At 44.4% G+C, this 11,669-nt stretch overlaps 1 protein-coding gene across 2 annotated transcripts in view; it reads right to left on the bottom strand.

Moving 5' to 3' along the window:
- Positions 1-11,669, bottom strand: part of myo1g (myosin IG) — a 36,436-nt gene that overhangs the window by 12,448 nt on the left and 12,319 nt on the right. For both annotated transcript variants that reach the window (XM_055055306.1, XM_055055307.1), the window contains 9 exons: positions 11,418-11,488; positions 7,350-7,424; positions 6,400-6,532; positions 4,620-4,786; positions 3,897-4,104; positions 3,391-3,614; positions 2,948-3,092; positions 1,609-1,713; positions 1,166-1,279 (listed from right to left, as the gene is read on the bottom strand). In XM_055055306.1, coding sequence (XP_054911281.1) covers positions 1,166-1,279; positions 1,609-1,713; positions 2,948-3,092; positions 3,391-3,614; positions 3,897-4,104; positions 4,620-4,786; positions 6,400-6,532; positions 7,350-7,424; positions 11,418-11,488 — 1,242 coding nt within the window. The remainder of the gene's footprint in view (positions 1-1,165; positions 1,280-1,608; positions 1,714-2,947; positions 3,093-3,390; positions 3,615-3,896; positions 4,105-4,619; positions 4,787-6,399; positions 6,533-7,349; positions 7,425-11,417; positions 11,489-11,669) is intronic.

The following is an 11,669-nucleotide window of genomic DNA, read 5'->3' on the forward strand; positions in this document are numbered from 1 at the left end:
TGTCGTCACATTTGATTTGTTATTATTAAGAAAAATGTGGAAAACAAACAAAAAATGGTCTTTAATGTATTTGTTGCTTTTGATGGGTGTATGTTTGAAGACATGGTTCGTTACCTCTGCTGCAAAATAAATTGTTCTGGTTTCTTTCTGAAAGAATGAAGATATATATATTTATGTTATTTATATAATTGTTTTTTTTTCTATAAATAAAGAATAATGTATAAAAAGGGAGTCAGAGGTTAAAATGAGTTTATATTTGATCTTATCTAAATAAACAAACTAAAACCAAACTAAATGGTGTCTGCAGGGCGCATCCACATCCTAAACAAAAAAGTAATGAGTTAGTTTACTTTTTTATAATTGAGGAGTTGCACTAAAATCAAAAAGCAAATATAAAGCAATGAGGTTAACATGTTAGAAAGCAAAATTAAAGGGAGAATCTAATTTAAAAGCTCAGTTTCATATCTGAAGACATTTTCAGAGGAAATAAATCCTTTCAGAACCAGACGTCCTGGGAGACCTCTGGTCCAGTTTCTTAGATCAGGCCACAAACTGAACCAGTTTATGAAAACTTTACACTCAACCTGAACCACATCAGGTCCAAAAGAACCGTTCAGAAACTCTCCATTATTAATCCGATAATAATGAGGATCTGGGTTTGTCAGTTTGGGTGTTCTGGTTGTTACTGGGTTGATTTATCGGCTCCAGACGTGTTGCAGGTGATTTGGTTGCACAGAAACGGAGTCTGACCCACATCGGTTCCCGTCTGGATCTGGGTCTGCAGCTGCGACCCGGAGAGGGTTTTATTTTTGCTCTCTGGATGTAAAAACGATTCAAGCTGGAAGTGAAGCTGGACAGCAGCGGGAAGGAAAACGGATCACAGTTTTCACCTCCCTTAAAGTTTCCCTTCTGCTGCCACAAGGAAACAACTTGATGCAGCACAGAAATAATCACGATTCAGAGTTCAACAGATTTAATTCAGTGCTTTGAATCCCAGTATGAATATTTTTGCGAGGCGCTATAACTGATTTTTAATGAGATTTAATGATTAAAAACAAAAACACACAGAGTAACGATGCCTTCATCCTTGGAGATGAAACACTGGAAAGTGTCTTTGTTCACAGGAGAGTCGGCTAACGCGGCGCGGTTCTCTGAGCTCACTCACCGAGTCCAGAGGAAGCCGTTTCAGAACCTTGTACTGCTTCTTCGGCTCCAATTTGTAGACGAACTTGTCCGTGACGAGCAGCGCGCGGTCTGTGCTTTTGTTGAACCTGTTCATCTGCAGAGAACAGCAGAAACATTCATGAGCTTCTCATGCAGCTCGCTGTCATTTAAAAATCTGAATTAATGACAATTCACTGCAAAAATATTACATTTACCAACTATGTTAGTCTAGTTCCTGGTACAAACACCAAGAAGCTAGGCTAATGTTCTAATTTAATGCTAATCGCTAAAACAAAGATAAACTTAAACTCCAGTATGACCACATCATAATTTTCAGTTTTAGCATATATTCATGTTTTGACCTTTAATTTAGCGGTTAATGCTAAAGGAGAACATCCCTTAGATTTGTGGTGATGAAACCTTTGACCCCAACGGGAGCCGTACCTTCCTGCAGAAAGCGGAGAAGACGACCTGGGCGAAGCAGTCTTTGCTCTTCAGCTCTTTGGAGACTCTGATGAAGGCAGCGCTGGTGTGAGGACAGTCCCGCACCTGCAGTGATCAAACGGCTGCATTAGCATGCCGCAGCTGCAGCAGCTGCAGGCGCCGCAGCAGTTGCAGCTGCAGCAGTTGCAGCTGCAGCAGCGGCACCGTCGCGTCGTCAGGCCTGACCTTTCCCAGACCCTGAAGCTTTTCATGGCATTAGTACCAGGAGCAGCAGATCAAAGCTGGGAGCTGGAGTCACGAGACCAGAGGAGATGAAACTTCAGATTTCAGACTTAGAGGATCTTTGGGTGTTTTGCATTTGAACGTGCATGAATGGCCAGAAGTCCAGATTGAGACAGAGAAGGGAGAAAAGGTGATGATTCGGTTTAGTTCTGGTCATTTTGTCATTCAGATCAGAACCTAAAATCTCTGGGTTCTTCGTTTTATGAGTTTAATCTTAATTTGATCTAATAATTGTCAAGCTTTAATGTTTTGATGTTTTGTTTTCATCGCCCGTCTCCAGACACGTTCAGGTCATGATTCGGGATCAGAGTGGGTCACTGGGGAACGCCGGCGTCACATGAAGGGCCGCAGGCGGCCGGCGAGTCACGGGCCGGCCGCCTGAGACGAGCGGAGGAGCCCGGTCACGCTGCGGCGGCCTGCGGGCGAATCCACAGCCAGCAACAAACCTCAGATCAGCAGCTAACCGGGAAACTCATCAGAGGGAGCCGGGCCGGCCCGAGGCGCATCACATGCGCCGCATACATCCAGAACAACAGACCGTTTTCTGTCATCCTTTACACTGCTGGACATTCAGGGCTTGTTTACCGAGACCAGGGGACGTTCAGCCTGCAGCAGGAAACAAACTCAGCGGATTTTCCCTGTTTTTACTCTGAAATGTTTTTACTCTGAAATGTTTCAGATCAAACCCACATGGGGCAAAGAGATGAGACTGTTTTCCTCCAACAAGTGGATTAAAATGTGGTTTTAATCCATTAATATGCTTAAGGGTTTGTTTGTTTCCTGATTTAATTAGTCAATCTGTATTCCATTGTATTTAATCTTGTTTGATTATTGCCTGTGTGTTTATATGTATAACTGAAACCATCTCAAGTCACTTGTGCGTCAGATTTATGGTCGTACCAGAAACACAATACAAAGGTTCCAGCCAGAGACTTTGGTGTGCAAAAAATAAAACATGCAATAAATTGCAATAAAAATTTAAACACCATAAAATTCATGTAATAAATAAGCCAAAGTTATAAAGTCCAGAGTTTTTATTTGGATAAAATGTTCTCACGTTTGACAGGTAGTCTCTCTCCCAGGCTCGGCCGACGCCCCAGTCCTTCCTCTCCCCGCTCAGAGACGTCAGCGCCGCCACTTTGGCCCGAACCTCCAACATGTCAGACGGAGGAATGTTCTTCACGATCTGCCGCGCCCACCACCTGAAAACAGCGAGACTAAACTCTGAAACACGCCAGCCGGCTTGCAGCTCGTTAACCAAATCCTTTTGCTTTTTAAATTGGCTTGAAAACTAAATATTAGCTTCAAGCAGAAATATGTGGCTTGCTAACTAGATATTTGTATGTATGTGTCTAGTTCAGCATTTTGTTTGAAGCTGAATATTTAGCTTGCTACATTTTGGGTTCCTGATGTTCAGCCACTGTCATATATTCACCAGCTGTGGATGTAAATAAATGTGGTTCAGCTGCATTCAGCTGGTTTGCAGCCGTCGTCTCTCACCTGCGATGCAACGTGGTTGTGATGCTGTGAAACTGGGCCAGAGCTGCGGGCGGCGCCGGCCACTCCACGCTCTTCCCGTAGTCCGGCATCGTCCGCACGCTGGCGAACCGGCGCTCCACCTCCCAGAAGTGGGCCTTGACCTTGTAGCGCTTGTAGCATCCCATGATGGTGTAGATGGCGCGCATCCGCCTGCAGCGCAGGCGAGCGAGAGCGCCGCGCCAAACCTGACGGGAGAGGGAATGAAAATATTCACCGAGGGAAACGCTTCCCGTCCTTTGGATCCAGACTGTTGAAAGTAGGTCAGGAGGAGGCTGGGCGCTTGGTAACTGATCTGGATCTTATTAATTTTCCTCATTATTGTTGCAGGAAATTAGGATCAGTCAGTGGCAGAAGCACTGACTGATCGGAAACGCCTATAATTGGAGTAAATTAGCTCTGAATCACATGATTAGGCTGTCAGATCAGAACATTGTCATCAGAAACAGGAAAGGTTTCAGAGGAAGGACCTTCTGCAGGAAGAGCACCAGGATGGGGATCAGGGCGCCTCTCTCCTGCTCCAGGGTGAACAGCGTCCGCGGCGTCCGAACAAACAGCTTCGTCTGGCCGTACGCCACGTCGCCCTGGAATCCGTGCTGCGTGATGATGGCCTCCACCGCCTCCCGGTCCGTGGCCATCAGGTGGTTCGGCCAGGTGTACTCGCACGTCATTTTGTACCTGAACATCAGCAAATCTCATCGTTAATACAGTACATGAGCCAAAAGACTGAGGAATTCGTTATTTTGGGTCAAATTGGATCCATGTTCTGTGAACTGAATTGATTTTCACTTTATTTAAAAAACAATCAGAGAATCTGTTCATAACACATCAGAGCTGCAAACATTTTGTACAACATCTCCTGAGTTTTGCTATTTAATTGGTTTTAATTACTTCTTGCACTTTCTATAATTGTGTCTTCCTTGTTTTATATAATATATATTTACTGATTTATTTATCCAGCTCTAGTTGTGACTAACATAAAAAAATATTTACATTTTTTGCAGTCTGACAGAACTGCAAATTAAAATCTAGTTAAAAAGGAAAAAGTGTTGCTACCATCTAAAGTCACCCAGAGCCGCGACCCTCTATGAACAGCTGATGCAGCTGATGCAGCTGATGCAGCTGATACAGCTGACGCAGCTGATGCAGCTGATACAGCTGACGCAGCTGATGCAGCGCTGCGGCCGCCTTACCGCTGCAGGAAGCGAGGGTACTGCTGCCTGTAGGCGAAGCCGGCCCGGCGGACCATCACGTTCTCCAGCAGACCCAGGTACGCCACCTGGTGCTGGCAGCGCGCGTCGTCGAACAGCACCGGCGACTTCATCTCGTTGGGTTTTATGCATCGCACGTAGTACGGCTCCTTAGCAACAAAACACAAACTGTTAGTGTCTCTGTAGGTTACCTCTGGTGCTTCCCTGAACAGGTTGGGACGAGTCGACTGCTCAGTTCTGCCTCCGTCACTTTAAACAAGCTGCAACAATAACACAACTGTACAGCTTTGAAAAGCAGAAGTGAAGCCTCCTACACAAACAGCAAGAATCTAGCGAATGGTTTCTGGATGGAAAGTCAACAACTAAACTCCAGCAGCCATTGTGCAGAGCGTGCAGCAGTGAAACTACCTGACCAAACGCACACCGGGGTTGCTAGGTAACGAGCCGGACTCCACCGGGGTTGCTAGGTAACGAGCCGGACTCCACCGGGGTTGCTAGGTAACGAGCCGGACTCCACCGGGGTTGCTAGGTAACTGCCGCATGTGACTCAGCATTCCAGGATTTTGAAATGGCTCATTTTCCAGCCAACAAAAAACATGAATTAATGCCTAAAACGGGGATTTCAGCGCTTGTGCGGGACGTCACGCTGCAACGCTGCAACTTGTTCCAGCTTGTTCCCTTTTTGAATAAAATCACTTAATCAACCCTTTTCTAACATTTCATAAAACAATTTAAGTAATAAAAGTAACAATGTAATCTGTGCTGATGTCGTATCTGGTGAATACGACTCATTTTTATTCTTTGGGATTTGAGTCAAACAGATTTTCTTTCATAGTGACAGTTATGTAGGACATTTGTATTTTGTTTTAACTTTACCCTTAAACATATATTTCCTGTTGTAATTATTGTTCCCCTGCTTTATTGCAGTGAATTGTGCAGCCCTTTAGTGAAAGTGGAACATGTTTTTATGTTTATACGCAGGCAGAGCTCCAACCATCAGGCAGTGCTCCAACCATCAGGCAGTGCTGCCCTTTCCGTTCACCTGTCAGAAACTCCAGCTGCTCTTTCTCTCTGCTGCTGCCCATAAATAAACTGAAGACGCAGCGAGGCTCAGGCTGAGTGCACTGACCTGCATCAGATGCTGCAGCTGAGCCTCGTCTCACATTCAGCTTAATTAGCAGCGCATCAAACTGCACAACACTCACAAGATGAAAATAAAGACATCAACCAAAGTGGAGGAAACGGTACGACAGAGGAATGAGGAACGTCTAGCGCAACGCCTTCTCCCAACCCGACCTGGACAGAAAATAAAGGTGGAGTTTCCTTTATTTTCCACCTCAGAAACGAGGAGGCAGATGCTGCAGCAGATGCTGCAGCAGCCCCACCGCAGCGGCCCAGAATAACAGCAGGAAGTGTCAGACTTCAGGCCGTCAGACGGTTCAGCCAGGAGAGGCGAGCGCCCCGCTCTGCAACACGCTTCCCCTTCCCCTCAGCCAGGACAAAACCAGTCAGAAAAAGGTTCCCGTCAAACACCAGGAGTTTTAACACCCAGCAGGAATTCAACATTTCCACAATATGTATTTCTGTGTGACAGAGTATCAGAGTCAGGCAAAAAAAGAAAGAAAATGTTTTTATATTATAAGAATAAAGTCATAATACAGCAAGAAAAAAGTCGTAAGAGAATAAAGTTGTAATAAAATGAAAGTCACAGTAAAATAAACCCAAATATTCCATCTTTACAGGAACAGGATCTGAGACTCACCTTGCAGGCCAACTTATCAACCAAAGCCACGATGGAGGTTTTGAAAAGCGTCGCAGCGGTCAAAGGTCGCTTGGTGACCTCTGTGATGCTCAGCTGACCATCTGGCCACATTTCCTTCAGGACCGGATTCGAACTGTTAGAGAGAGAAAAGAAAATGAATCCAACAAAAACTGGGACTCATTAATTCAGCTAACCCAGTTACTGGACTGGCCGGAGCAGGGAGTCCAAACTGGGGCGCAGGGGCCGTTTGTGGACTCTTGGCTGATGTTTTTCAGCCTCACAACCACAAAACTACAAAACTATGAGTTTGGTCCTGGTAACTGGGACAGACTCATTCATCCCTCTGAAGCAAACCTGTTGCCTTTAGGGCCTCATTGCTTCATTACAGCTGAACATCCATTTAATTTAACAAACAGGCAGTATTTTAACAGAGACACAGCATAAATATAGTAGAAAAGGGATTTGTGAATTACTGCTGATCCAAATGATAAACAGACTGTTGTGCAGTTGCTGTGTTAAATGACTTCTTGCTGGTTTTAGCAAATAAGATAAAAGTACTTTGTCTTGTACCTAATTAAATGTTCAATAAGATTTTATTAGTCAGTATAAAGTTGCAGATTCGCTGCATTGTTGGGCCAAGCAGAATCATCCAGAGGGCTGCAAACGGCCCCCGGGCCGCACTTTGGACATCCTTGCTCTAAAGTCCACAGTGATGCAGCCAAACCTGCTTTCAGCTGCTGGCTAAATGCAGGACGTGTTTTCTGACCCACGTGCTATTTTTATTCCAGAGAACAGATGAAATATGTTTTCCAGTCATAAGCAAATTGGATCTGATTATTTATTTAATTAAAATAGTTAGTGTTTAGTTTATTGCTGAGTGGGTCAGAAAAGACTATTTTTCTGTGGTTTTACTTTTTGAAAATGGTATTTTTGTGACCCTTTTGATGTACCTGTTGTACATGAGACGCTTGAAATCCTGGAAAAGCAGGTCCTTGTTTTTGTCCAGAAAACCCTCAACAGAATATCTGCAACACAGAAAGAAAGAAATGAGACAGAAAAACTGTAACCAGTTCAGGAGATTAGAGAATCAGAGTCCAATCTGCCGTGAAAGAAAAAAGATCAGGAATATAATCACAACAATCAGGAAGATCAAAAATCAACAAGGAAGATGGTCAAATGTTCAATGTTTCCACCCGATTTAATCCACTTATAAAAACATAGAAAAGACGAGTTTCCCAGAAGAAACCGAAGCTGATCTGGTTAAACTGGAAACATGAGCCGGTTTTTATTTCACTTTTATTGTCAAATAAAATCTCTTTTTGATGGAAACCGGGTCCAGAGGACGGATGGATGGAAGGACAAACGGACGTCTGAACCAAACATGGAGACGCAGCTTTCATTTTCTGGCAACACACATTTGGAACAAACTTCCAGAAAACTGCAAAACAGCCGAAACACTGAGTTCCTATCAGTGGATAATAAAATCCCACCTGGGTAGAGCTGACTCTAAACCTTAATAAATGGAAAATTGACCCTGGATTCACCATTGTTGATTTTATAGTTGTTTTCTGTTTTTATGACAGAAAGCATTTTGAAAAGCCTTCCTGCTGAAATGTGCCTTTAAATTAAACCTGACTGCTTTGTTTTGACTTATATTCTTCATCTGTGTTTTAATTGGGCAAAAAAACCAACAAAATCAACAAAATCTTTGTAATTAACAAATCAAAATGAAGACGCTAAAGTCTCAGCTCCAGAATAAAGTCGACTCATAACTGAGTCGACTTCCTGCATCCATACAGAAACGTAATAAAATAGTAATAAACCAAAAACACATTCTCAGATCAATAAACTAGTTTAAAATCTAATGAACATTCAATACTGGAACTGGAAGAAACTTTAAATAAATAAACAACAGAAACAACCAATAAAATAAATTATTAAGTCTCTGTAAATAAAATGATCTGTAAAAAATGGCTAATTGACTTTTATCATCCAGTTTTGGTAGAAAGAGAAAATGATAAATCACACAAATGAACATTATTAAGTTAGTTTCAATTTATCATGCGATTAATTGCGTTATGGTGACAGGACTACATGCTACATTAATAAGACTTATTGGTGGTCCTGTGAAAGCTCAGGTCGTCTGCAGATGTTTCCTTTCGGCTCAGGAACGTTTGGAGCCGCCTGGGAGGAAAAGACAGAACAACAACATGGAGGGAACAAGGCGCAGCCTGCAGAAAAATCAGGATGACTCAGAGGATGGAGGTGAAGGCTGCAGAGAGGCAGCATGAGCTGGGAGAGGTTAGGTGGTTATCGCTGCTCAGAGCTCTGCATGTGCAGGGGAAGAGAGGAGGAGGCGACCAGGTGAGGGGCGCAGAAACAGAGGAAGAGCAGGAGAGAAAAGTAGGTCAAAGCTTTGATGATGGCGTTTGGTGACAGAGGAGGGGAGGGGCAGCGGGTGGCGAGGACGCGGGTATATTTAGCGAGGATCGACTGGGACGGGATGGGATGAGACAGGGAGCGATGCCAAAAGGTGACAGCTCAGCTGGAGAGGACCCGGCGGGCCCCGAGACGGCCGAGGCCGGCTGACGGCGATGCGCGGCGACACCGAGCCATCTGTCATCACCCCACGCCCTCATCCGCACCGTCAAGGCCACGCTGACACGGAGGAGCCGCGATAACACCGCCGGCCGTGACATCGCCGCCGGCCGTGACATCACCGCCGCCGACCGTAATATTATGGCTGCTGTGACATCGCAGTAGTGCGTTAGCATAACTAATGCTTGATCAGCTTTAGCGTTTTTGCCAAGTTTAGCACACTTAGCTTTCTCCATTTTAATTTTTGGGGGTAAATTCAAGGCCACTAAAGTTAGTGCTTTAGTGCCTTTGACAACGTTGAAAATGTTTAGTGTATTTTCCTTCCTCTAAATTAAATTTCCAGATAGGTCCTAAATTCAAATCTATTTGGTTGTTTTGAAAACTATCCATCCATTTTCTAACACCTTTCTCCCTGTTGGGGTCAGCAGGAGCTGCTGCCTCTTCAGCTGACGATGGAAAGGTCGCCTGGACAGGTCACCGCCTGGACAGGTCACCGCCTGGACGGGTCACCGCCTGGACGGGTCACCGCCTGGACGGGTCACCGCCTGGCGGGTCACCGCCTGGACAGGTCACCGCCTGGACGGGTCACCGCCTGGCGGGTCACCGCCTGGACAGGTCACCGCCTGGACGAGTCACCGCCTGGACGAGTCACCGCCTGGACGGGTCACCGCCTGGACGGGTTACCACCTGGACGGGTCACCGCCTGGACGGGTCACCGCCTGGACGGGTTACCGCCTGGACGGGTCACCGCCTGGACGGGTCGCCTGGTCTCCAGTCTGTCGCAGGCGTTTTGAAAACTAATTTCCTGAAACCATTCGGATTTGCTCCCCGTTCTGACAACAACAAGCTCTCCCTGTTTATTTCCACACATTTTGTGACACATTTAGCACTTAATTAAATTCTGAATTGCATTTCCTGGGCCTGCAGTTATATGGGTAAGACCACTTATTGCTCAGAACCTAAAAATAGTGAAAGCCACAGTTTAAAAATTGTTCTCAGAACAGGTTGCTGCGCTGCTTTTAAACACGATAATCTAAGGCTGGATATATTCAACTTTCCGGGTCTGCAGAGACGATGCAGCCAAAGCTGAAAACCAGCAAATGAAGGAAAAAATCAGCTTCAGATTCTGGAACATTTTTATTGTTGAATCATAAATTTAATAAATATCTGGGATGGACTGATCATTTATCCAGCCGTATCCTGGCACGAAAACCGTTTAGCCCTTTGCAATAATTTAGTATTATCTTATTAAGCTACTTTTACGTTTTCAGATCAGCGTCTTGTGGTAAACATAAACAAAGCAGCATCTGTTTCTGGGACTTATTTGGATTTCCCAGATTTAAAGAACCCCCTCCAGACTGCAAGCGGTGATTACTGCTGCTGCCTCTCAGACTAAACTGTCTTATCAGCTCCATCCCTCTTCCTCCTCCTCCTCCTCTTCCTCGTGCTCCCTTGACATATTAATGTCCTTCCCCTTGCTCGAATTAGGGCAGTACACGTGAGCTCTTCAGAAAGCAGAGCCATGCAGGGTGACTGCTGGCCGGAGGAAGAGGAGCAACGATGAAGAACAAGCAGTTTCAAGCCCTGAATCATAACTCAGACAAAAATATATAGAAGCAACTTTCATATCCAATCTAAACATAATTAGCAGCTCCTCTTGAGTTTCTAAACTCTGACTACAAGCAGAAAGCAACTTATTGTTTATATATTAGCAGATCTTCACATGTTAGCTTCCTGACTAACGTTTCCCAGATAATCCAGCGATTAATTTAAAACTTTCAATCAGAACAGCTGAAACATCGATTAAATATTGTGCTGAGACATTCCTGTGAAATGGCAAGATCTAGCTTTAAATTAGGGCAGCAAAATATCAGGAACATATTCAGCCAAATTGTAATAACATTGTTACCCGTAGGTCTGGATCATAAATCACATTAATCCGATTTTTGATTACATTTTTGGAAAAACCTGAATTTTGTTTCGCTCCTTTGGTTTCCATACGTCAGAGTGACATCAGCGCGCTCGGGGCGGCCATTTTGTTCTAATGATTTGGACTCTGAATTCAGGAGAAAAGGCTAAGTTTTACTTTTTAATGATGGGAACAATATTAGGGGAATAAAGTTGTAATTTTACGAGAACACAAAAAATAAAACTGGGTAACGCCGCAGTTCCAGTCAAATGTGACTTACTGGGAGGTTTTTGAAACGGCTCATTTTCCAGACACCAAAACTTATGAACCTATTGCCCAAAAATGTTTTCTAAGCCTTGGAATCTCTTTAAGCAGTTGAGACCCAAATGGAAGAATAAAAGTAGAAAAAATGTGAGTTTTGAGTAGTATGTCTTCTAATGGGCCTCAGTGTTCGGCCCCCTGACGCCAGTCATGTTTTCATCTGGAGCAGCGATGCGAGCGAGCGACTCACGTCACGTCTCCAGCGTAGTGGCGGATGCGGAAATGTTTCTGGAAGTCCATGGTTTTATCCGTGGGGCTGAGCTGGAAATCAAAAGAAGAAAACAAGAGAAGCTAAAATTGAATTCCTGTCTCACTTCACCCTCATTGACATGTTTTCATGCTGTCATAGGAAGAATATCAGAGAAAGGCGCTATCGCCCTCTGCTGGCTGAACCCCAAACTGCAACTCTCCTGATTTAATCTATTCAAAATTAACAGCTATA

This window comes from Poeciliopsis prolifica, unplaced genomic scaffold (genome assembly GCF_027474105.1).
Source record: "Poeciliopsis prolifica strain line A6 unplaced genomic scaffold, Auburn_PproV2 SCAFFOLD041, whole genome shotgun sequence".
Taxonomy (NCBI): domain Eukaryota; kingdom Metazoa; phylum Chordata; class Actinopteri; order Cyprinodontiformes; family Poeciliidae; genus Poeciliopsis; species Poeciliopsis prolifica.